At 45.5% G+C, this 27,375-nt stretch overlaps 1 protein-coding gene across 2 annotated transcripts in view; it reads right to left on the bottom strand.

Annotated features, from left to right (window-relative positions):
- Positions 1-6,697: 6,697 nt before the first annotated feature.
- macrod2 (mono-ADP ribosylhydrolase 2) overlaps positions 6,698-27,375 on the bottom strand; it is an 855,710-nt gene continuing 835,032 nt past the window's right edge. For both annotated transcript variants that reach the window (XM_080200007.1, XM_080200006.1), the window contains exons 14-17: positions 26,471-26,557; positions 11,048-11,092; positions 8,859-8,912; positions 6,698-7,659 (exon numbers count right to left, since the gene is read on the bottom strand). In XM_080200007.1, the coding sequence (XP_080056133.1) occupies positions 7,646-7,659; positions 8,859-8,912; positions 11,048-11,092; positions 26,471-26,557 (200 nt within the window). In that variant the 3' untranslated portion in view covers positions 6,698-7,645. The remainder of the gene's footprint in view (positions 7,660-8,858; positions 8,913-11,047; positions 11,093-26,470; positions 26,558-27,375) is intronic.

Genomic DNA, 27,375 nt, shown 5'->3' on the forward strand with positions numbered 1-27,375 from the left:
TGTGTGATGCAGAGGTGCTTGCAAGTTGTACGTCCTATTTCTTACGTTCTTATGTATGATAATCTACAAAAGCTGTTATTAGTTTGAAAGGGTTATTACAGCATCAAACATATCAATAGATCTTTCCAAATCTTTACATCATATTTGATCAGGTTTCTGGTAAGGTCAGGCATTTGGATTAGGCAAAAGCTACTAACATTATGATGATATAATTACTGAATTCTCCAGTGATGTTCCTGTCCGAATGCTCTCCATCTGGAAATTCGGTCTACACGGAAACATGAACATTGAAGCTTTGCTTCCTTTTTCCCAGCAGGCTATTTTTCCACAAAAGATGGGGAGTGGCCTCTTTATTACGGATTCTGCAGCGTTCAATTCCACTCACAACTCTTCCAATGTGAAGGTTTCCATGCCAGCGTACAGGAAGATCTGAATTTCATTCAGGCTTGGGTTGACAACTGACTGAGTCTTTTTTTTAACATCACAGTGGGTAAGGTGGCAGGGCGGGTAAGGTCATGAGGTTAGGTCACCAGGGTTAGAGGACGGGCGAGAAGTTGGAGGGGTTGGGGGAGTCAGCGGGTCAGGGAAGAGTCAGAGAGTTAGGGCTGGTCGGAAGGTTGGGGAGGGGGAGTTGGATTGTCGGCGTGGAGTCAGGGTCGGGGGAGTCGGAGGGTTAGGGGTAGGAGGAGTGTTTAGGGTGGTTGAAGGGTGGAGGGGATGGGCAACATCAGTGGGACCTATGTTTAGGTGTTGGGGTGGGGATGGCAGTTGTGTGGTTACCTAGTTGTTGGACCAAAGGCTGGATTTTCCAACCACGCTCACCCTGAAACCGGAAAGTCCTGCCCGAAGTCAGTGGACCTTTGCACTGTCCGCCCCTCGCCTGCTATGATTCCCATGGCGGGCAGGACCGAACACCCAATAGCATTTCTTTGTCTATCATTTCCTGGGTGAGTATACGGTTAACTGAGTCGGAATTGTTGAAAACCTTCTTGGAAGGTTCCGGGGAGCAGGGGATGCGCCCACCAGGAGTTCAAACTTCCCAGGCAATTCCCACAGAGTCAGAGGGCAGACTTTTACCCGCCATGGGAATTGTAGTGGGAGAGGGGTACACCATGCAAAGGTCCGTTGACCTTGGGCAGGATCTTCCAGTCTTGGGGCGAGTGCAGCCGGCAAATCCCACCCATTGGGTTGGGACTTCCGAAAGATCCCCGGGGTGCATCTTCCAGGTATGACTATCCGCCAACCATCAGATCCGGGCCAAATTCTACTTCAGGCAACTTTATTCATTATTTTTTATTCGTGTCACAAGTCGGCTTACATTAACACTGCAATGAAGTTACTGTGAAAATCCCCTAGTTGCCACACTCCTGCGCCTGTTTGGGTATGTTGAGGGAGAATTTAGCACGGCCAATGCACCCTAAGCAGCACAGGAAGAAACCGGAGCACCCTGACGAAACCCACGCAGACATGGGGAGAATGTGCAGACTCCACACAGACAGTGACCCAAGCTGGAAATTGAGCTCGGGTGCTTAGCGCTGTGAGGCAGCAGTGCCAACCACTGCGCCACCCTGCTGTCAAGTGGTAATCTAAACCAGTTGTTGGTTTACCAGAGTGCATGTATCAATAACAGCCAAAAGTGGAAGGTTGAACTAATACATTAGGATGAATGAGCTAATAAGAGAACGAAACCCAGCCCAGAAATACCTTTTGGAATAAGTGAAGAGTCGTGTCTTTCGAAGTGCTGTTATCCCTCATTTTATTCCACAGACATAATATGAAGGTATCATTTTCTATTGATGACAATCCAAATTCATGGCACAAAGAGAGAATAAGAAGAAAAATCCTTTTCTTGATTATGTAATGCTGGCTATAAAACAGGTTGACAACAAGGCAGTAAAGTAGACCAACAAGATAGTTTCCGCTTTGATCCACTTGTCTCGAGGTTACAAGCGATGACTGCCAGTTACTATTACATACCATCAGGTAAGGCAAATCTTTAAAGCATCCAAGGGAAAAAAAACTATCATATTCCAGAAAGGTCTATGGAAAGTAAGACATCTATCTAAACATATTCTGAAGCAAAGCAGGCATGCATTGCAAAGTGAAGTTTCACAAGAATGCATTAATCCGGTAAAGAGCGTCTCTTGAACTTTTTTTTTGCTTTAAGTCAGACAGAATCTGGAGCTTTGAACTGTAGATTTGGAAACAAGTCTTCATATCAACCAGATGATGACTCAATGGGGGGGGGAGTTAGACTTTGTGTAGAATGGTCGATAGTGAGCCTGATTTACATCCCCCCCGACCCACCCCCGCACTGGTAACAATAGTAAGCAGGTGGGGGTGTAAAGCAGGTTGCTGATTCGCTCATGTCCGCTGCACAGTGCCAATGCAAAGTCAAGATCCACCCCAAATTCTGTGCATCACACCTCAGAGTGCCACCAATCCCATCACAACAGTAAGGTGCTGCCTCCAAATCAGCGGGGAGAATTCTGTCGGGTGTTGTTCCCGTAGACTTGCGTCAAGTGTCTCCCAACTGGACAGCTTTGTCAAGGGGCCAACACATGCACAATGGGCTGAGTGGCCACTCTCCCCGTCACATCGTTCTGCGGTTTGAAAAAGTGGATTCCCTTCCCTTGTCCCCGGCAGCCAATCCTTGAGGGAAAAGGCTAAATCCTGGAGCAGCGAGCCCTTTCCCGATTAGGGAGGCAACCAACATTGGCTGCCTGGGTTACCCTTTACCCCTGTGAGCTGGAAATTAATAAATGGGAATAGCAGCACGTAATCCCCTTGTTGATCTCCTGGTCAAATAAAACACAGATGGAGTTTTTTTTAATTTTTCTGCTAATGCCTAAGTTTGTGGACAATTTGAGAAAAGAAAATCAGTAAAATTATTATACTGTTAAAAGTATATCCAAAATTCCGAGACTGGCCCTGAGCACTTGTTAAAATGATCCTGCAGATATTGAAAGGATGTGGGAGCAGCTGCAAGGATGGAGGTATAGAACTATGAAGAGTGGCAATTCTAAATTGGGCTTGTTCTGACTGAAAAAGAGGAGACTGAGAGGTGATTATAGAGACACACTGCACTGAAGGAGGTCCTTTGGTTCACTGTGTCTCATTGATATGATTGCTACTTTTAGGATTTCAAAGAGTTTGCAGCTATTTCATCTTGTCCAGAGCAAGAGAACCAGCAGGGAGATGGATCACCGATAACAGCTTGGCTACGATATGATCCTTCCCGGGGTGGTGGACGAATTGGACCCTGGGTCTTCCCTTGTTTAGACGTTACCTTGTCCTAAAATAATGTACCTCCTTTTAAAGAGCGTTGTTATATTCTGTGCCGATTGCGGGTGAGGCTTCCCATTTAGCCCAACACAACAAGCCTGGCATTGATCTGTGCCCTGGAGGTTCACAGCACCCTGGGCCTTCTCTAGCCCAGAGAGCTGGCCAGGCACACTGTGGCAGGAGGGAGAAGGGCAGTGACCAGGCATACCAGCCCCAAATAAAACTCCACACGGTCTGCCTTTGTCTAGTCTTGAGTATCCTTAAGGATGATGCAAAGTGCCAGGGCCTGTCTCAGTAGCAGCCTTCAGCATTTGAGTGTGCTGGGATCGGGGAGGGGGTGGGGATTTAAATTGAAAAGGGTGTGCGCGTGTGAATGGGTTACAGGTCCACAAGGAAGAGGCAGAGGGAGAGGAGTGGGACCATTGAGTTATTGTCGGAGACAATATTGTGCTGGATGGCTTCCTTGTGTGCTGTGACCATTCTATAACTTCAGGTTGAATGAAGGCCATTTGAAACTGAGATGTGCTGCGTCAGAACTTCATGTTGAGAATGTTAACGGGTGGACATTAATAAATATTTCGATATGACTCCACTGAGTTTCAATAACCCCCAATGTACCAGCTTCAATTTGGTGGAGCAGAAATAGACCAATGTAAGGGGGGGCGGCACGGTGGCACAGTGGTTAGCACTGCTGCCTCACAGCGCCAGGGACTCGGGTTCAATTCCAGCCTCGGGTCACTGTCTGTGCAGATTTGGCATGTTCTTTGCATGGGTTTCCTCCGGGTACTCTGGTTTCCTCCCACACTCCATAGATGCGAGGGTCAGGTTGGCTGGCCAGGCTAAATTGCCCCTTAGAGTCAGGGCGATCACCAGGGTGAATACGTAGGGTTACGGGGATAGGGTCTGGGTGGGGTTGTGCAGGCTCGATGGGCTGAGTGGCCTCCTTCTGCACTGTAGGGATTCTATGCTTCTTCACAAAATTAAAATAATATCCATCTATCCCAATAGGAAATATTGATTGTAAGATTCCCAACTAACCTACTTGCTTCATCAAATCTCCTACACTCTCCATTTTTGTAAAAATGTGACGCAGGGTTTTTAGATCAATACATTGGGGCCAGTGTTAATGAAATTAATTCCTCTGAAATGTGAATTATATATATTTCTAAAAAGCCTGGTGCCAATATGTAAAACTGTGAGGGGAATGGGTGGTAGTTGGTCTTTTTCTGCAATGTTATATGCATCTGTAACGCAAGGGGTGCCAGAATAGGTTAAAAGCAAACAAGGTGACACAGGAGCGGAAGACAACTCAAACATTTCTCCATGCAGGGCAAAAAGGGAGAGGATTAGGGGACCCATATCACACATCTCCCGCCCCAGCGAACATCTCTGTATTGGAGGAATCTTATGAGGAACGGTTGAGGACTCTGGGTCTGTACTCATTGGAGTTTAGAAGGATGAGGGTGGATCTTATTGAAACTTACAGGAAACTGCGAGGCCTGGATAGAGTGGACATGGACATAGTAGGAAAAACTAGAACCAGAGGGCACAACCTCAGGCTAAAGGGACGATCCTTTAAAACAGAGACGAGGAGGAATTTCTTCAGCCAGAGGGTGGTGAATCTGTGGAACTCTTTGCCGAAGGAGGCTGTGGAGGCCAGATCATTGAGTGTCTTTAAGACAGAGATAGATAGGTTCTTGATCAATAAGGGGATCAGGAGTTACGGGGAAAAAGCAGGAGAAAGGGGATGAGAAAAATATCAGCCGTGATTGAATGGCAGACTCGATGGGCCGAGTGGCCTAATTCTGCTGCTATGTCATATAGTCTTATGAGAGAGAGAAAGAGAAGTCTGAGGGGAGCATTAATTAGCACCCACCTTGTCCATGTTAAATTGCCAGTCCAATGACGTGCGGGTTAAGTCGATTGGCTGTGCTAAATTGACCCTAGTGTCTGGGGGAATTATCTGGGGGTTAAGAGGATAAGGGCTGGGTGGGATTGTGGCCAGTACAGACTCGTTGGGCCGAATGGCCTCCTTCTGCATTGTATGGTTTCTATGATTCTGTCAAATGAGCTACAATACATGGCAGTGAAGACATTGCTTGGGGTAATGTGACTTTTTAAAGTAACCAAAAAGTATTTTAGTCCATTAAGCTGGAATTCCCCAGTTGATAGGAATGACTTGATCTGCATCAATGCTGAATTATCCTGAGCTCAACAGGAACATATTATCCACCAGTTTTCAGGTTATCAGATCTGCATTAACAATTTTCAAATAGCTGCTCGATTACAAACTAATGGCTGGCAGCAAATAGCAAGTCGCAGGATGATTTTCCAAATTAACTACAACTTTACGACCAATTAGTTCGAATGATTAGTAGCCACTATTAATACTTTACACTTCTGTTTATTAAGCGGAGCCAGTCCTCACCACCACTTCTGACTCCTTAAAGGTCTGATAATCATAGAATCCCTGCAGTGCAGAAGGAGGCCATTTGGCCCATCGAGTCTTCACCCACCACAATTCCACCCTGGCCCTATTCCCATAACTCCACGCATTTATCCTGGCTAATCCCCCTGACACTAAGGGTAATTTAGCACCTAACCCGCGTATCGTTTGGGCAGTGGGAGGAAACTGGAGCACCCGGAGGAAACCCACACAGACACGGGGAGAATGTGCAGACTCCGCACAGACAGTGACCCGAGCCGGGAATCGAACCCCGGTCCCTGGCACTGTGAGGCAGCAGTGCTAACCACTGTGCCAAAACACTCTGGGGGAAAATAAAGCCACCGAAATGTTTTGGGGTGAGTTTCAATGTATGAGGGGCTGTCTCTGTGTTGGGGTGTTAGGGAATGTAGAGGTTAGACTGTCCAGTCCCCAGTTTTCAGAGCAGGGACCTGGGCTTGTACTGAGACAATACAACACTGCAGCTCCATATCAGAGAATCCAAAACCAACAGCGTCACTTGTGATAAAAGTTAACACACCCCCGCACCCCCACCGCCATTTAAAATCTGAAAAAATGTTGAAACCGCTTCAAGTACCCAGCAAGGTTGGTCAGTAACCCAAAGACCAGATGCCCCAATCGGCCAAGGAACTGATTTTTTCATAATCAGAAGCTGGTTTACCCAATCTACATCTTCCAGGCTTTCATTCCATTTTAATCCGAGCTCACGCTCAGTGAGGTGAGCACTTAAGGGAGGGGTTGGAGGTGGCAACAGCGACTTGCATTTAGGTAGCGCCGACAGTGCAGCAAAACATCACGAGGCACTTCCACGGCAGCAGGAGCCAGTCAAAGTTTGACGCCGGGATAACATAAGGGAGACATTAAGATAAGGAGACCAAAATGTTTGGGCAGAGCGATAGGTTTCAAGAAATGTCTTGAAGGAAAAGAGATTGTGGGGGGGCGGGGGGGAGGGGGGGGGGGGCGGTGCTGATTTTGGGAGAGAATATTCCACAACTTTGGACCTCAGCAGCTGAAAAAAACGAGGGTCTGACAGGAGAGGAACCGATCGAAGGTGTCAAAGTGAGGCAAAGCCTGGGCAAATTGGAAAAAAAAACGAAAGGATTCCCAAAGACAAAGCGAGACAGAGACAGAGAAAGTCAGTCTCTTACCACCATCCCCATCAACTACTTTGTCTGTTATTTCTCAGTTTTGTGGTAAAACACGTCACTCTTGGGTTTTGCAAAAACCATCTGAGATCTTACCAAAAACCCAGCCAATCTTCAAAGGCAAATCACTTTTTCTTTCTTCACAAGTTGAGAAAGAATCTTTACTTTATCGAGGGATTGCCAAAGGAGGTGGTGGGGTGGGGAGTCGGGGGGGGAAGAGAAAAGAACGAGAGAATCAACATTTTCATTCACCCACTATCTCGAACCAAAAAAAGATTCCAAATATCTGGCCGCCGACATAGTGCTGAACAAAGTGAGTTCAGAGGTTTAGGCAAAGTCATCACGCACTCGATGGAAATATTAGTATTACACTCTGTAGTTGTTTCGGGGTCAATTCTCAAGTCAGTAATGGGGATCAGAACAGCGATATACCCGGTGTAACGGAGGTGAATGCAACCTGCTCTATCATCTGGTGTGAAGCTGATATGATACTGGCTTCATTAATCAACAGAACAACAGTTGCAGGCAGTGAAAGTATTATTCAGAAGCACATCATTAAGCCAAAATATTCCTTCAATAATACAGTTACTGAACATAATACAACTCAGAATTCTAATACACAAAACTGAACAAGGTGGCTACCTAAAAACGAGCACAAAATTGTACCATACACCTTCCGGAGGTCTAAAGGGGTTACGGTCTGCCGTCACAGGCATCGGTGTGTCTTGATCCGGTCAAGCGTAGTCCTTTCTCACTGTCCGCTTTCTGTGGAGAACAGAAACATGAATTTCACCAAAGAAGTCGCCAGGCGAAGGAAGGGAGCGTTCCGTATAAAAGGGCAAAGAAAGATGTGTGTTAACTCAAACGTGCTGAACTCAAACTGCGGTGGAAAAAGGCCACATCGACATTGAGCGGAACCACCAACCGAGGCTTCTGCTTACAAGCGACATTCATTCATTCCTGTTAAAATGTTCAACAGGGGCAGAAACAGCCTTGGCTCTCGAGTCCTCATGGCTGAACAAAGGTCCCACTTTAAGAATGGCCACAAATGGAACCGTCTGGCGTCAGACATTCCAGAGTACATCTGGGTGCCAGACAGGAGGACCAGACCCAACTGTCTGCCCATATACCATGGCTACATCCTACTGGACAATGTAACCTCTACGTTCCCTAACACCCCATCACAGAGACAGCCCTTAATACACTGAAACTCACCCCAAAACATTTCGGTGGCTTTATTTTCCCCCAGAGTGTTTTGGCACAGTGGTTAGCACTGCTGCCTCATCGTGCCAGGGACCCGGGTTTGATTCCCAGCTTGGGTGTCCCTGGAGAGGGAGCAGGCAGTGTCCAAGGGCACTGTTGAGGCCTTCCATGCCCGCTGGGCACCGCAGGGGTGGGGGTGCATTATCGACCCCTTCAATCACATTTCAGTTTGATGTTTTAAGTTTCATTTCTACTTTGTCTTTTGTTTCAGGCTGTTCCTTTCTTTTTGGGGACCGCCCCTTTTGGTTTGTCCCTCAGTCAATTTAATTGTCTTGGCAAAAAAGAGTTAGCGATTTATCCCTCGTCTAATTGGAAATGAGGAATTTTGCCAAGAAGATTAACAGAATGTTTATTTATCCCCCGTTTGATTTGATTTAGTTTCATTGCTTTAGCAGGGAGACCAGCTGATTAAAATGGCTGCACAGTGGTGCGGATCCAGAAATGGATAGTATTCTTTCTCTGCTGGTGGACAGAATATCCAACCGCAGGTAGAAGCTGAATAAACAAACAATTAAAATGCCTTATCTTCAAATTAATTTGGTTCAAAAAGTGCTCATTAAAATGATAAACAATTCTGGAAAATTGGGATCTTGGTTAATCCACATTTTCCAGCTCTTTTGTCACTCTCTCATTTTGTTTTTCAAATGTTTCAGTTTTATTATTTCTACCACTCATTATCGTGAAACGAGAACTTGTCCTACCATCTTCACATTCATCAATATAGGGTATGCGGTCGTTATTTTCCTTATCTTCTCCTGAAAAACATTAAAACGAGGGCTTTGTCAGGTGTGTGAACTTGTGTTTCATGGGCTTCATTTATTGTCCATCCCTAGCTGCCCGCGGACACTTCAGAGTCAACCACATTGCTGTGGCTCTGGAGTCACATGTGGGCCAGACCAGGCAAGGACGGCAGATTCCCTTCCCTAAAGGACCAGATGGGTTTCTCCAACAATCGACAATGGTTCTGTGGTCATCAGTAGATTCTTAATCTTAGATTTTTTTTTGAGTTCGAATTCTACCATCTACTGTGGCGGGATTCGAACCCGGGGTCCCCAGAACATTGGCTGAGTTTCTGGGTTAATAGTCCAGCGATAATACCACCAGGCCATTGCCTGTGGGAAGAAACTGGAGCACCTGAAGAAAACCCATGCAGACATGGGGAGAACTTGCAAACTCCACACAGACGGTGACCCAAGGATGGAATTGAACCCGGGTCTCTGGAGCTGTGAGGCAGCAGTGCCAACCACCGTGCTGCCCACAAATGTCTGCAAGAGATTGACAATATAAATGGTGGCCTACCTAGCCCATATCCTATGAAAATAATAGTACTAAAAATGCAAACCTGCTATCCTAACCTAATCTGACTTACACGTGACTCCAGACCCAAAGTAATGTACTTATCCCCTAACAACCCTCTGAAATGGCTTGCTCAGATCCAGGGCAATTAAAGATGGTGATAAATTATGGCCTTCTCACTGACGCCCTCATCCCACAAAAGAATAGGGAAATATTTGAGTTTAACAACTTTAGTTCTTAACCACATCTCTCATTTTATCTTGGGCAGCAGATGCCGGAATTGAGAAAGGGTGCACCGGGATTGGGAGCAGGGGAGGTGTGACCTGGTATTTGGGGAGGGGAAGTTCCAATGGTACACGATTGGTAGGAATAGTCTGCACCCCCAAGGTTTTACTCCCACCCAATTCCTGGGCCGTGGGAGCTTTCTCTGCATTTTCCATGATTCCCTCCACCGCTACGATTCTATAGTAACCATTGACACCCTACTCTGGGCCTATCTCTTGTCCCTTTACATGTCTCATTACCAGTCGCCTTGCAGGGATTCTGACGGCAACTTTGAAATGAGAAATGCTTGCCCACAATTTGTGACTGGGGTCAATTCAATGGAGAGCGACAGTGGGGGGAGGGGGGAGCAGGGGTGAGGAATGGGGGAAGACTGGGTTTCTTCCCACAGTCCGAAAGACACGCTGGTTAGGGTGCATTGGCTAAATTCTCTCTCAGTGTACCCGAACAGGCGCCAGAGTGTGGCAACTTGGGGATTTTCACAGTCACTTCATTGCAGTGTTCATGTAAGCCTACTTGTGACTAATAAATAAACTTAAAAAATATACACACAGGACTCAGATATAGGGTGATCTCATCAGATAAGGGCAGATTGGTCACCCTTGGTGGAACCTATCTCTCCCAGAGTGGTCTCTTCAGCTACCGGCGAAAGTGTATCATTATGGCGCCACTCTATCCCTGACAGGATTTGGTTTGCTGTGCAATTTAAGTAAACAGAAGGATGCCGGCAACCAGGGACCCGGGTTCAATTCCCGGCTTGGATCACTGTCTGTGCGGAGTCTGCATGTTCCCCCCATGTCTGCGTGGGTTTCCTCCGTGTGCTCTGGTTTCCTCCCACAGTCCAAAGAAGTGTAGGTTAGGTGGATTGGCTGTGCTAAATTGTCCTTCAGTGTCAGGGGAATTAGCAGGGTAAATACATGGGGTTACAGTGATAGGGCCTAGGTGGGGATGTCGTCTGTCCAACTTAGTAAGCTAAATGGCCTCCTTCTGCACTGTAAGGATTCTATGATTTTGAGCTGCCTCACAGTTCCCGGGGCCCAGGTTTGATTCTGGACTTAGGTCTATATGAAGAATGCACATTCTACCCATGTCTGCGTGGGTTTCCTCCAGGTGCTCCAGTTTTCTGCAACACTCCAAAGATGTGCGGGTTAGGTTGATTGGCCTGTTAAATTGACCCTTAATGTCAGGGGGACTAGCTAGGGTAAATGCATGGGGTTACAGGGATAGGGCCTGGGTGGGATTGTTGTTGGTCTAGGCTCAATGGGCCGAATGGCCTCTTGCTGCACTGTAGGGGTTCTATGACAATTCTTACCTTGAGTTGGAGAATTTTCTTCATCTTCACTCAATTTCTGCGTACCTGTTTGAACAAAAAGAAACCACATTTAGGCAGGTATAGAGTTTGGAGGGGAGCACAGAGTTGGGAATTATTGGACTATGTGAATGCCTTTCCCCTCCTCACTGTGATCTAACGTGGAGCTTGTGAGGAATGGGTTAGTGTTGTTGAAACTGGTGACAACGAATCAACTAATCCAGAGTCAATGGATTGCTTCCAAGATTTTGGTTTTGATGAATATGAGCAGGCTCCTTATAATTTCCTCATTACACTGAGAACAAATAAATTCATACGATATTGAAGCAGAATTAGGCCATACGGCCCATCGAGTCCGCTCTGCTATTCGATCATGGCTGATCTGCTCCTCATCTCCATTTTCCTGCCTTCTCCCCATAACCCTTCAACCCATTAACAATCTGTCCAACTCCTCCTTGCACATTCCAGCATCCACCACATTTTGGGGTAGCGAATTCCACAGATAAATGAACATTAACTTTCTGAGCACTGCTGTGATTTCTACCATGGAGAGTGAGTCAAACTATTTAACTTCATGCCATAGAATTTGACCCTTTTAAATGCAGCATACAGTCTCATTCAAATAAGAGACTTGTACAGGTTCAATAGGAGTCCAAGTGTACGAAATGGCAGCACAAGGTAAACTGGTGAAGCCTTCATAGCAACTAGGAGATCTCCTGTGGCGTTGTTCAGTTCAGAGTCAGGAGATCTGCTACATTGTCGAAGGAACATTGAACCATGTGGGTAGCCCTCTTCCTTTTGAGTCGGAAGGTCGTGGCTTCAGGTCTCGCTCTGGAGACTTGAACACCAAAAAAAAAATCAAGGTTGATGTCCTGAGGGAGTGCTGCACAGTCAGCGGTACCAACTTTTGAATGAGATGTTAAAATTGGGGTCCCATCTGTCCCCTCGGGTGGACAAAAATGATCCTCCGATACCATTGTTGTAAAGGAAGTTGTTCCCCTCTCTAGGAACTAACACTGAACCACTCAAAAAGGAGTACCTTGCTTTATAATCTGTAAAGAGTAAGTGTGAAGTGGTACAATCTGCTGTTCAGCAACCTTTTGTGGTTAAATCAAAATAACTCCCTGACGCTCTCTGTAAAATCAACAAATAACACTTTATTTATCTACCTAACAGTGAACAAGTTAATTAACTATTAACAAACCAAATAAACCACAATTCTAGTGGAATGCTGTTTATATAAATACAATTTCCACTTATTAACAAAAAAAAATAGAATTTTAGTCATTCTCTAAATTATAGCCAGATTTGGAGTCCTCCGGAATATTCTGGGTTTCTCTGTTGATTCTTCTGTCTGGAATGTCTGTATTCTTTCTTTCTTTGCTATCTTTGGTACCTTCGCTATTAAGATGGTGCTTTCTTTTAAGACATAAGTGAGGCTGTTATCTGGCAGATGGCAGCTGCGCTCCTGCATTTCTCCCACTGCCTTCTTCTTTTATACCTGTGATGACACATCCCTACAACAGGATTGGTCCCTGGTTGCCAAAACTATCAAATTTAAATCTAATAGGTTGCTGGTATCCAAGTGCTTGATTTAAACTGATTGGTTGAATTCAAAAGCCTGTTCTGATTCATAAAGCCTGAAAGCCTGTTGCCTTGGTAACCTTACTGCTTGGCCTTCGATACAAATGTTTCACTTTGGGCACTCGATCTGTTCTTGCATTTTTTTAACTTTCGAAGCACAGAAAAACCTCCACCTTTTAAAAGAGACAATGCAACACTTTCACCCCTAAGCAATTTACATTTTTTAAAAAATAAGTTTGCAAACACCAAATTCTAACATTCTACTTCTCAATCTACAATCACTCTACTCAACTTCGCAACACCATTTTAGAAAACAAGATGGGGCCATTTCCCTGATGCACTGGCCAATATTCATCCCTCAATCAACATCACAAAAGCAAATTATCTGGTCATCATCACCCTGCTGTTTGTGGGATCTTGCTCTGCACATTACAACAGTGACTGGCACAATAGTTAGCACTGCTGCCTTACAGCGCCAGGGACCTGGGTTCAATTCTAGCCTTGGGTGACTGCCTGTGTGGAATTTGCACATTCTCCCCGTGTCTGCATGGGTTTCCTCCGGGTGCTCCGGTTTCCTCCAAAGATGTGCAGGTTAGGTGGATTGGCCATGCTAAACTGCCCCTTAGTGTCCCAAGATGTTAGGGGGATTAGCAAAGTAAACACTTGGGGTTATGGGGAACAGGTCTGGGTAAGATTTCCCCTTAGAGTCGGGAGGAATTCTGTGAGGCTACTAGGTTAAGGCTTAGATGGGATTGCTGTTGGTGCACACTCGATGGGCCAAATGGCCTCCTTTTGCACTGCAGGGATTCTATTCTATGACTACACTTTGAAACTACTGCATTGGCTGGAAAGTGTTGAGACATCATGACAAGCGCTATCGAAATGTAATCCATTCTTAAGTTCATTCAGTGTACCATAATATTCACCCATCACATTGTTCATGACTAAAACAATCTCTCTTATTCTGTAACCATCTTGCTGTTTGTTTTTATGTTGCTTTTCTCAGTTACATCACCCTTTTGTACCATCTTCTCTCCCATCCAGGAGTCCAGCAACAACATTAGAAGTGCGTTGTGCATAATGCATGGAATCTACAGGAATCTGGAGACATAACTGCAGGGAAAGGTTGAAAACTTTCCAGCATTCTGGAAAGTTCATGTTCATAAATATCTGCTGAGATATTCATGTGATGTATATCACATGAGATGATGTATCCTGCTTTGAGTTCTGTACTATGTTGGAATTAACTAGTCAGCAAATGACTCTCACTTCAAGTTGTTCCTTAATAGATCACTAAATGTTTTTACGTTTTTAAAGTTTATTTATTAGTGTCACAAGTAGGCTTACATTAACAATGCAATGAAGTTACTGTGAAAATCCCCTAGTTGCCGCACTCGGCACCTGTTCAGGTACACTGAGGGAGAATTTAGCCCAGCCAATCCACCTAACCAGCACGTCTTTTGGACTGTGGGAAGAAACTGGAGGGAACCCACACAGACACAGGGAGAGTGTGCAGGCTCCACGCAGACAGTGACCCAAGCCGAGAATCGAACCCGGGTCCCTGGCACTGTGAGGCAGCAGTGCGAAACATTTTGCCACCGTGCCATCCCTGCAGGGAAGGTTTCCATCAAGTCGCTGCTTACTCTATGAAACTCGAGTTGATATAAACCTAATTTTTTTGTCACAATGCATCCTGCCCATTCCTGGTATTAGATTAGTAAACCTTCTCTGAACTGCTTCTAACGCATTTGCATCTTTCCTTAAATAAGGAAACCGATATTGTACACACCACTCCAGATGTGGTGTATCAATGCCTTGTACAACCGAAGCATAGTGGATAATGAGATCGATTGATTGATATTCTGAAGCCATGAATACAGCAGGTAAGGAGATAAGGGTTATAGATGGGGAAAGGCTGCAACAATAATTTCACAACAACAATGCAATAGTGGCTTTAAAACGGCTTTTCTGGCTGAGAGCTAAGCATGCTGGGATTTTTGATCAACATATAGATTAAAACCAGATGCAGGTCGTAAAAAGGCTCTGGTTTGGGAGCTGTGATCTGAAGCTTCCTGTGTTTGCCGAGAGAAGGGAAGTTGTTTACATTAACCGAGACAGTGCATCTCTGATTTATATGACTGCTATGTACGGGACATGTCAAATGAACTGAGCATCATGGCCTCGTTCAAAAGTGATTTCACTGGATGCTCGAGCCACGTGATCAGTTTTTCGGTGACACAGTTGGCTGGAGTTTTTTCCGGCAGTGAGTGGAGAATTGTGGAGGAAGAAATATGCGAATCCATTGTTTGGCAGCAATAACTCGAAGAGGCCAACCATCGCAACAAAACCTGTACCCTAAAGGTGCTTCAGAGAAGGAGAAGATAGATTCTACATTGAGGATATTTCTTGGCCAAGCTCTTCCTAAACTTGGTGGCATATACTATCAGTTAAATAGTTTAAAAAATTGACGTTCAGTTAAAGTGCAATTTAAGAGTTAAAGTTCAGTTGAGTGTTGACGTTCGGTTAAAGTTCAGTAAAGAGTCAATGAGTTGCAACTGTTTATGTTTGAGTTGGTCCCAGAAGTGTTAAATAAAGAAATAATTGAGTTACTGGCCTTGTTTGTCTCATTAAACTGGAACACTTGGAAGGTGTTTAAATTAAGACTGTATAACATAGTGAACTCCTATAAGATCCTGGAACAAAACTGTGGACCACATTAATGAACAAAAAGGACAGTTTCAGGAACATAATTATAGGAAGGATGCAAAGCCAGTGGGAAAAGAACAGCGTGGATTCACTTGGCATGTCGCAAAAATAAGAACTGCATGCGTGAAAAGAGATCTAAGAAGTTAGGCCTTTATTTCCGCCCGAAAGTTGAGTGGTGGCCTCCGGAGTTATGGAGCATGATGATGAAGGAAGCTGAGGTACATTGTTTCCAGCAGTCAGCAAAGTGACAATGAAATAGCAGAAACCGCAAGATAATTACACAAAGACAATGAGGGGAAGTTGGAAAGAAAAAAAAAATCAACCACTTGAATAAGATAGGTAAGTGGAATCTCGATGATATAAGTGAGTGGATAATAAAGTAATTAGGAAATGATATGGCCATTAGAGATACTGAACTATTGAGAAGCATACACAACTCGACCCAATTCAAACCATAATTGAACTCCTCGTTATCTTTATAATGGTATTTATGCAAATCCCAGTGCCAATACTTCAACTTTTATACAGTAATTCTGCAGCAACTGAGACTCACTGGGAAATGTGAGATATTTAGCTTATCAATATTCGCAAACTGATGCATCTATTTCAAGATTCGCAAAAAGAAATGTAATTGCCAATCAAACGCAGAGTAAAGAAGCATTTTTTAAAATTAATTCGTAAGACATGGGCCTTGCTGGCTGGGCCAGCATTCAGTGCCCATCCCTAGTTGCCCTTACTGAGTGGCTTGATAGGCCATTTCAGAGGGCATTTGAAAGTCAAACATATTGCTGTGGATTTAGAATCACATGTCAGCCAGACCAGGTAGGGACAGCAGATTTCCTTCCAAAGATCAAAGAACTGTACAGCACAGGAACAGGCCCTTCGGCCCTCCAAGCCTGCGCTGATCACATTGTCCTATCTAGACCTATATCCCTCTATTCCTCGTCTGACCATGCGTCTATCCAGATAAGTCTTAAATGTCAGTAATGTATCTGCCTCAACCACCTCACTTGGCAGTGCCACCACCACCCTCTGTGTAAAAAAACTTCCCCCGCACATTCCAACTGAACTTTCCCCCCTTTACCTTGAACCTGTTCCCCCTTGTAATTATCATTTCTGCCCTGGGAAAAAGCTTCCAACTGCTCACCCTATCCATACCCCTCATAATTTTATAAACTTCTATCAGCTCACCCCCTCAGCCTCCATCTTTTGAGGGAGAAGAAAGGACATGAGTGAACCAGATGGGTTTTTCTGACAATTGACAATGGTTTTGTAGATTCTTAATTCCAGGTTTTTGTTATTGAGTTTAAATTCTACCATCTGCCATGGCAGGAATCGAACCCAGGTCCCTGGATTAATAGTCTGGTGATAATATCACTAGGCCATTGCCTCCCCAATTCTCCAATGTAAGCTTTCCCAGGACAGGTGGTGCAGGAGTAAAGCCCCCTTAAAGGGTTATGCTGGACTACCACATGATATAGAGTGGGACAAAGCTCATATGGAACATGAAGATTGGTATGGAGTGGCTGGGTTGAATGACCTGCTTGGTGTTGTCGTTCCGACATTATTTTACAGAATACGAGGGCCTGCATTTATATTGTTCCCTGGTACTGTCAGGCAGCAGTGCTAACCACTGTGCCACCCATTTTTTGACCTTTACCAATATGACCCACCATTGGTGGCCATCCCTTCAGTTACTACGGGCCTAATCTCTGGAATTTCATCCCTAATCTTCTCTCTCCTCTTCAAGACGCTCCTATTTCCTTGACCAGGTTTTTGGCAATGTATCTTAATCTTCCCTCACGTGGCTCTTTGCCAGATTTTCTTTGATAACTGCTCCTCTGATAGCCTTGGGGAGTTTTTACTTTGGGAAAAGTGTCATAGAAATCTAAATTGCAAGGCTCGGGTTTCTGGTGGGTTTTAAAATCTGACCTTGGCAGTCCTTCAATGCTCCAGAGCAAATTTCAGACTGCTAGCTGGTTAGGCCACGATAGAACACAAAAGCTTCTCAGGATTTGTGCAGTACAAGTACCAAAGGGGCTTTTGCCCATTCGAATTGGGGAACAGGTGCAGGAGTCTTGTTTGTACACTTAAACTTGGCAAAAGCTGATTTCAGCAGGGTGTTAGGACACAAAGAAGCTACAAAATAGTGTTAAGGATGTCACTGCTGCCTTGTGTGGGCAGAAATAAGTACACGTTTTATGTCTGAGTAACAGGCAAATTGTACACAATTTCTACTGCTGGTGTGTAACAGCAGTGCTACATGGCAAATAGTCGAGGGGGGGGATTGATTTAGCTCAGTTGGCTGGAGGCTGGTTAGTGATGCAGAGCGATGCCAGCAGCGTGGGTTCAATTTCTGTACCGGCTGAGGTTAGCCATGGTTATCTCTGCCTTCTCAACCTTGCTCCTCGCCCGAGGTGTGGTGACCCCCAGGTTAAATCGCCACCAGCCATCCTACAGTTACCTGGGACTCTGGAGACTTTACCTTTTAATGGAAACAGTCCACAAAGTAGCATTTAGACTAAAATGCCCCCATTTATTAAATGGCATTTTCGCTTTCAAGTGAGTTTACTTACTTGAAATTTCTGAAATTAAATTAATTTTCAGGACCTGGGAGTTTTACACTCAAGGCTGCAATTGTATAGAATCCTACTCTGAGAATCAGCTCACTAATTACCTAAACATTCAGCCATTCCATTTGCTTTCTCATTGCCCAGAGGTGCTCAGATAGGTGTGTACACTCTGAATCCATTAAGCAGTGCCCTGTGACCTGCCTAAAGGGAAGTGGCCCCATGTTAAATACCCCCGACCAGTGAAACACACACAAATACACTAAGTGGGCACAGGGTTCATCATCAATATTCCCCAGATTAAAAACAAGAAAGGGGGCCTCCTACGCTCGCTGACATGTGGCTTTGAGTAACCTTACAAGATTTCCCTTTGCAAATCTTTATTGAAATCACTCAGGTCTTTAGTCAATCCCCTGCAGTGTCTGAAAGGCTGAATTTAATTGCACGACACTAAGACATGCTTGATGTGATGGGAAAACCCCGGAGCTTTAAAAGGCTGAAATCTCTGACCATCTGCTTGCCATGTCGACGGACAAACAATGGAAGCAAAGAGAAAGGCTCGAGCCACGGGCATTGGGTACCAGGGATTCTTTTAATAATCAGGTCAGTGAGACCGTCAGCAATGTGGGGAGTGGGGGGGTGGTGGTGGGGTGGGGAAGACACACATATGAAAGCCAGTGTGTGGAATACCAGCTCCCAGAGCGACTATTTAAAATAAATAGGAAGCACCTGTCAATCACGTTGGCGTTTAATTCTCTTGACGCTTATTTGACAAGGATGTAATCCTGCCAAACGCAATCCGTCACAAAAGGAGTCACAAGCAGACGAACACTGGTTGTAATTCAGCAAAATTATAAATAAACTGGCCTCGCCGTAGAGCGTGAAGTAACTTGGAGTGCATTTGTTGAAAATAGCTGTGATATTAATTTTCGCAGTGGCTGGAACAGGGCAGGGTTTAAATGTACAAACAAGGGTCCTGCATCTGTTTCACAATTTGTTGGGGGCTAAACCCCCTTTGGTACCTGTACTGCACAAACTCTGAGAGGTTCTAATGCAGGGTTTTGGCTGTTTGCCCTTCTCTGAGCAAAGTGCAAGTTGGCTGAGAAATGTAAGTTGATCACCATGCATCAACGTTGCACATTTTAAAGTTAAAAATTTATTTATTAGTGTAGGTTTACATTAACACCGCAATGAAGTTACTGTGAAAATTGCCACACTCCGGCGCCTGCTCGGGTACACCGAGGGAGAATTTAGCATGGCCAATGCACCTAACCAGCACATCTTTTGGACTGTGGGAGTAAACCAGAGCACCTGGAGGAAACCCATACAGACACGGGGAGAAGGTGCAGACTCCGCACAGACAGTGACCCAAGCTGGGAATCGAACCCAGGTCTCTGGAGGCAGTAGTGCTAACCATTGTGCCACGGTGTCACCCTCATGGTTTGAGAACTGATTAAGTCTCAGAATGTAAGGCTAGTACCTCAAGCGCTATGCTCTTGGCATTTAGCTGTTACAAAAAAGGTTTTTTTAAAAAATACATAAATACACTTTCAAAGTGCTGTATAACAAAGTAAAACACTGTTCCATCTTAATTTGTCCCATGTTTTGGACAAGAGTAATTTAAAAATTAGCCCCATGTTTTAGACGAAGTCTTATATAAAGGGTGACACAGTGGTTAGCATCGCTGCCTTACAGCGCCAGGGACCCGGATTCGATCTCAGCCTGGAGTGACTGTCTGTGTGGAGTTTGCACATTCTCTGCGTGGGTTTCCTCCGGGTACTCCAGTTTCCTCCCACAGTCCAAAGATGTTTGGGTCAGGTTGTTTGGCCGTGCTAAATTGCCCCTTAGGGTCAGGAGGACTAGCTAGGGTAAATACATGGGGTTATGGGAATAGGGCCTGGGTGGGACCGTGGTTGCTGCAGACTCAATGGGCTGAATGGCCTCCTCCTGCGCTGCAGGGATTCTATAATAAACTGGTCTGGCCAAAAGGTAACCACAGCAGTGTATGTTGAACAGTACCCTCAGGGGTCGCTGCAAATCAGAAGGTTTCCTTTTGGATTGAAGAATACTTTTGACAGTCTGGCCTCATTTTCACTGACCAGCTGGCAAACTGACAAATCCAGAAAATGTCTCTGAGTATTTCACATAAATCAATAATCACAACCACCGAGCAGAAAGAGGCCATTTGGCCCATCGAGTCTGCACCTACCACAATCCCAACCGGTTGGGGAGGGTGATGCATGGATGGGACTCCCTCTTGTATCCTGCCTCCCCCGAACCAATGCAGTTTCACTGTGGGGCAGGGTCAGACCTTGGACAGCTAAACCACCCATGCCCCTATTGAGGCCCATAAGTGACCACTTAAGGGTCCTTTCCTGCCTTACGGGCCTGCTTCTGCATTCCATTCATGGGATGGAAATTAGTTCCACGCCAGACCCTGGGGAGGGTTTTCCGGGCTACCATGGCAGGCATCAGTGGATGATCCCAGTGTAAATTCCAGCTGGCGTGAAACTGATTTCCAGTCCTGCTGCTATATTCTCCTGGGCGGCACGGTGGCACAGTGGTTAGCACTCCTCACAGCGGCAGGAACCCGGGTTCAATTCTGGCATTGGGTGACTGTCTGCGTGGGTTTTCTCCGGGTGCTCTGGTTTGCTCCCATACTCTAAAGATGTGCAGGTTACGTTGATTGACCGTGCTAAATTGCCATCGGTGTCTGGGGCCTAGGAAAGTAGATACATGGAGTTAAGGGGATTGGGCCTGGCTGGAATTGTTGTCAGTGCAGACTTGATGGACCGAATGGCCTCCTTCTGCCCTGTAGAAATTCTATGATGAGGGAGCTTGGTGGAATTCCGATCTCTTGCTACTAATTGGAGCTACTTAGTTCAACTTTAGTTGAAAGAGTAAGCAACCTCTGCAGTGTGCAAGTTACACGTGGATCCAAAGAAAATTCTAACATGAAATGTCACAAAATACTTTGAAGTGTAGATTTACATTCTGCAGAATGTTCATTTCCAGTTTGTGTGGAATAGAACATCATAAAACATCGGAACGTCCAAAACTAGAAAGACAGGACCAGTTAAGGGACAAGTTTTACGCACTATTGCCTCCATTGTGTTCCCACTCGTCCATATCGCTGTGAATTAGCAAGTTAGCATTTGCCAATCCATCGTCAGGTGGAAAGGGGGAGACACATGCGCTTAGAGACATTTTTAATGTCTGAACTGTGTGCTAAAACGCTAATTAAAGTTTTATTCATTAGTGTCTCAAGTAGGCTTACATTAACACTGCAATAAAGTTACTATGAAAATCCCCTGGTTGCCACACTCTGACACCTGTTCGGGTACACTGAGGGAGAATTTAGCATGGCCAATGCACCTAACCAGACATGTGAGGGGAAACCGGAGCACCTGGAGGAAATCCACGCAGACACGGGGAGAATGTGCAGACTCTGCATGGTGACCCAAGCCAGGAATTGAACCCAGGTCCTTGGCACTTTGAGGCAGCAATGCTAACCACTGTGCCACCATGACACCCTTATCTGAAGCAGGCTAGTCGGTGGTCTAAATAGCACTGGAGAAATTAACCATTCTGTGTCTTATAATGAGCTGTGCCTGCATCTCTTTTCCACTCATCAATTTCCATCCATCTCTTCCCTCTAACCGGCCTGGAGTTGGAGACAATGAACAGGCACATCTCTGGTTAATGTTGCTCCCCAGGGACACTAGCTTAAATGGAAAGTGTCTTGAAGCTCCACACGTAAAAAAATAAAAATGCTAAGATTACACTGCGAGCGAGGGTTGTGTAGGTTGGAGGGCCTCATCTCTGCTCCTGGGCCGAATAAAAGTGGCCACCTAACAGGTCGTGGCTGGATAGCCTCCAGGGGGCACAGAGTGATTGCTGCACAGTTGATATCCACAATCATATTTACATCTATGTATTATTTGATTAATTAATGGTGGCACAGTGGTTAGCACTGCTGCCTCACGGCACCAGAGACTCGGGTTCAATTCTGGACTCGGGTTACTGTCTGTGTGGAGTTTGCACGTTCTCCTCGTGTCTGTGTGGGTTTCCTCCGGGTGCTCCGGTTTCCTCCCACAGTCCAAAGTTGTGCGGGTTAGGTTGATTGGCCGTGCTAAATTACCCCCTGGTGTCAGGGGGATTAGGAGGATAAATACATGGGGTTACGGGGATAAGGCCCGAGTGGGATTGTTGTCGGTGGGCTGAATGGCTTTCTTCTGTACTGTAGAGATTCTATGCTCCAATTCTATAACAATTATTTTGGGGTTGGGGGGGAGGTGAAGAAGAGGAGGAAGCAATGGCTTGGTGGTATTGTCACTGGATTGGTAATCTGGAGACCCAGGATAATGTTCTGGGGACAAGGGTTCAAATCCCGTCATGGTGAAATTTGAATTCAATGAATCTGGTGGTGACCATTGTCAATTGTTGTAAAAACCCAACTGATTCACTAGTGTCCTGTAGGGAAGGAAATCTGTCCTTCCCAGTCTGGCCTACATGAGCCTCCAAACCCACAGCAAAATGGTTGACTCTTAAATGTCCTGTGGAGTTGAAGGGCAGTTCAGGATTAGCAATTAACGCAGCAGCTAATTCCCACACACTCAGTAACAGCAAAATGATCTGATTCAGTGATACTCACTGAGGGACAGGAGATGAGGGATAATTCTCTTTCTCTCCAGAAAGCACACCTGGGTGCCATGGTGGCACAGAGACCCGGGTTCAATTTCAGTCTTGGGTCACTGTCTGTGTGGAGTTTGCATGTATTCCCCGTGACTGTGTGGGTTTCCCCCGGGTGCTCCGGTTTCCTCCCACAGTCCAAAGACGTGCTGATTAGGTGGACTGGCCTTGCTAAGTGCATAGGTTACGGGGGTCAGGCCGAGAGGAGGGCCTGGGTGGGATGCTCTTTCGGCGAGTCAGTACAGACTCGATGGGTTGAATGGCCTCTTTCTACACTGTAGGGATTCTATGGCTGTCTGAATATTTTGCACTTGGGAAGGGCTATGTTTTAACTCCCACCTCTGGAAGTGCAGCACCCTCTTCTGTGAGGGATCAACTTCAATTTAGTGCACACGTCTCCAGAGTGGGGTTCAAACCCACTAACATTTGACTCAGTGGTGAGAGTGTGACCCACTGAGCCACAGCGAACAGCATCCAGGCCTGATAATGTGCTCACAGACAGTCTCACTCTGTCCAGTTTGTGATCTGAGTCATAGTCCCTTCTTAACACAGCTGTTAGATATGGTGGATGAAGAAAGAGGATAAACAAGCTAAAGCAAGGGATAAATCTGTCCAAATACTGCCAAAATATAAAATTAAATACACATGGCTAAGGCAAAAATGTAAGGGGATCTTTAAACCACTGCAATAGAGTGGGCATAGTAACAAACTGGTTAGTACTGCTGCCTCACGGTGCCAGGACCCGGGTTCAATTCCTGGCTTGGGTCACTGTGAAGTCAGCACGTTTTCCCCATGTCTGCGTGGGTTTCCTCTAGGTGCTCTGGTTTCCTCCTACAGTCTGAAAGATGTGCTGGTTAGGGTGCATTGGGCCAATGCTAAATTCTCCCTCAGTGTATCCGAACAGACACCAGAACGTGGCGACTATGGGATTTTCATATTAACTTCATTGCAGTGTTAATGTAAGTCGACTTGTGACACTGATAAATAAACTTAACTTAAAAAAAATTCCATTGTGCCCATTGGGAGTGTGAAGAATTAAAACTGAGTTGCTAAATCATCTCAGTTTGTTTTGCTTTGTACTGGGGCAACTTGTGTTCAAGTCAGACCCTCTGCACCATTTCATTACCTCCTGGTAAAATACAGAATATATTTGGCTGGTATTCCAAATTGTTTCATTCTTGGCCTCGTACTCTTTGATTTCTCAGGCCCATGACAGGAACTCTCATCAGATTCCTGTGCGTTACTGATAGAGATTTTTTCTGTAAGCATTGTACACCAATACATAGACATCTCAGTACAACCTGAGGGTGGAGTTACTGGTCTTTGTCGAAAACTGTTAGAACAATGCATCCCTCGTGATGACTGACAGGAACACTAATGATCAGGTGAACATGAACTCAGATCTAAGCCAGACATGATGTTGGCAGTTCAGTAGACCTGCCACATGGACTCTGTTAACTCTGTTTTTCTCTCCGGGGGCCCTGCCAGACCTGCTGAGTATACCCAGCATTTTCTGCTTTTATTTCTGATTTCCAGCATCTGCAATACTTTGCTTTTATGTCATATTGGGATAGGTGTTTCCAATAGACATGGACTCAACAGGCAGCAAGCACGGTGACACGGTGATTAGCACTGCTGCCTCACGGTGCCAGGGACCTGGGTTCGATTCCTGGCTTGGGTCACTGTGCGGAGTCTGCATGTTCTCCCCGTGTCTGTGAGGGTTTCCTCCGGGTGCTCTGGTTTCCTCCCACAATTGGAAAGACGTGCTGGTTGGGCGCATTGGTCTAAATTCTCCCTCAGTGTACCCGAACAGGCGCTGGAGTGTGGTGATTTTCACAGTGACTTCATTGCAACGTTAACTTGTGACACTAATAAACAAACTTTAAAATTGAACTCGCATCCATTCCACCTATTACATTTTAAGTCCATCTTCTCTTGGCACTGGGTCTTTTTCTATCTTTATATTTTTCACAAACCGTACAATGAGTAAGGCCTGAAGTGCTTCATACTTGGATCTATTAATTTTAAATTCTTCCAAGCGGTGATTCGAGTTAAAAGGTGAAAAGAGAGATCTCAGAGTTATGTGCAGGGCTAAAATAATCCTCCATCCTGTTGACTTGCACAGCCAATCTTACTGTCTGCTGATTAAGCGTGTTTCAGAGACAGAAAAGGCTTGAATCAGTCAAACAATCCTCTTAACAATAAGAGGCTTGCAAGCCAGAGACAGAATTCTGCAGCTTTACAGCAGAACAATAACTTTGAAACTGCCCCTTGTGCCAGACAAATGAGGGTGAAATTAATCTTACTGCCTCTGTGCAGTTCCGGTGGATTTGAATGTTGGAATAAATTGCTGCACAATTTTAGCCACGAGGGAGCTGATTTTCAGCCCGCAGCGAGTGGCAGCAGGAGGGAGAGGGGGTGAGAAATCCGGCCGCAAAGCCAGTTTCATGATGGCTTGAAGGCCTCCGCGTTGTTTGACCTACACGGGGTCTGAAATGCCTGCCAGGCGCTAGCGAGGGACAGTCTTCGGTTGCACTCGCTCGAGGGGCTATGTATGTCCATGACTCGAGTGAAGGAATACAGCTGTAACGGGGATGTAGAGTTGTTACTTGGAATGCAACCCGGAATCACGGAATCATAGAATCCCTACAGTGCAGAAGGAGGCCATTCGACCCATCGAGCCTGTACCAACCACAATCCCACCCAGGCCCTATCCCTGTAACCTCACATATCTATCCTGTTAATCCCCCTAGCGCTAGGGCCAATTTAAAAGCAAAAGTAAATAAAGTTTATTTATTAGTCACAAGTAAGGCTTACATTAACACTGCAATGAAGTTACTGTGAAATTCCCCTAGTGGCCACACTTTCTCTACACTCTAGCTATGACTGTAACACTACATTCTGCACTCTCTCCATTCCTTCTCTATGAACGGTATGCTTTGTCTGTGCAGCATGCAAGAAACAATACTTTTCACTGTATACTAATACAAGTGACAATAATAAATCAAATCAAGAGTCAATGGGTTGATGGCTTCCTTCTGCTCTGTAGGGATCCTATCAAATGGATGATGTTTCTGAATGAGCAGTGTAAATAGTTGGCCAATTCACGAAGATGGAAAGAGATGCAGCAATTGTGTATGCAATTGGGTTGAAAAATGCTCTAAAATAAGCAAAATACCGCAGATGCTGGAATCTGAATCGAAACATTAGACACATTACATCCCTCAGCACATCTTCAGATTGTGACCTTTCTCTTCCACTGTAACCCCTTCCCTATACCCTATACGTTTTTACCTCCATACAAACCCTCTCTTCCCTCCCTCACAATGGGTCCTCTGTCCCTTGTTCATAGAAGCATTGAATCATCCAGTGTAGAAGGAGACCATTCGGCCCATCAAGTCTGCACTGACCACACTCCCTCCCAGGCCCTATCCCTCCAAGCCCCATGCATTTACCCTACACAGTCTCCCTGCCACTAAGAGGCAATTTAGAATGGCCAATCCACCTAACCCACACGTCTTATTAACTGTGGGAGGAAACCAGAGCACCCGGAAGAAATCCACGCAGACACGGGAGAGGATGGGCACACGGACAGTGACCCAAGACGGGAATCGAACCCGGGTCCCTGGCACTGTGAGGCAGCAGTGCTAACTGGGCCGCCCCATTTGCTACATCTTTCTTGCAATCACTCCCAGCCACAGCACACTATCCAGCACATTTCCCCTCTTCATTCCTGGAGAAGATTCAAATGGATTCGAGACACATACTCTGCTTCTTCTCCCAACAGATGCTGCCAAACTCGCTGAGTTTTTCCAGCTTGGTTTGTGAAACATACTCGAGTCGTTATCTTGTTAGAGTGTAAATAACCTCTTACCCTCTGACTGAACTTGAGAGTTGTCCATTTCCATTTCTTCTGTTTGGGTGCAAGGCTGGCTAAGCATTTCACTTTCTTCAGGCTTATCTGGAAAGCAAAGTTATTTTTAAAACCGCAAAGAAAAACATTTTTTTTCCTGAAAACTCTAAACCACCCCATATCCTGTGGGGCTACGGTACCAGGTAAACTAGCAAAAAAAAAAATTATCAGAGGTTGCTGGTACTCCAAACAATCAGACTGGGTCAGGCCAATCAGTTATTTCAAGAAAATCTGTACACAGCCCAATTTGGAGTGACCCACTTGGGAAAATCTCTAGCGCATAGCCAGTGAGGGATATGTGTTGCTCCGTTCAAAGTCGAATTTCTTCATCCGACAATGAGGAGTCTATCATAGAAACCCTACAATGCAGAAGGAGGCCATTTGGCCCATCAAGTCTGCACCGACCACAATCCTACCCAGGCCCTACCCTCATATTTCTACATGTTTACCCGCTAATCCCTCTAATCTACGCATCTCAGGACTCTAAGGGGCAATTTTTAGCATGGCCAATGCACCTAACCCGTGCAGCTTTGGACTGTGGGAGGAAACTGGAGCACCCGGAGGAAACCCACGTAGACACGAGGAGAATGTGCAAACTCCACACAGACAATGACCCAAACTGGAATCGAACCCAGGTCCCTGCAGCTATGAAGCAACAGTGCTAACCACTGTGCTACCGTGCTGCCCGTCTATCTAGTCTATTGGGTGTGGTAGAATAGCAGGTATGTCAGCAGAACTAATATTTCAGAGACTTGTACTAATGATCCAGAGACATAAAAAGAAAACAAAGAACAATACAGCACAGGAACAGGCCCTCCCGGCCCTCCAAGCCTGCACCGATCATGATGTCTGCCTAAACTAAAACC

The sequence above is a fragment of the Carcharhinus amblyrhynchos genome, chromosome 12 (genome assembly GCF_965287045.1).
Source record: "Carcharhinus amblyrhynchos chromosome 12, sCarAmb.v2.hapA, whole genome shotgun sequence".
Classification (NCBI taxonomy): domain Eukaryota; kingdom Metazoa; phylum Chordata; class Chondrichthyes; order Carcharhiniformes; family Carcharhinidae; genus Carcharhinus; species Carcharhinus amblyrhynchos.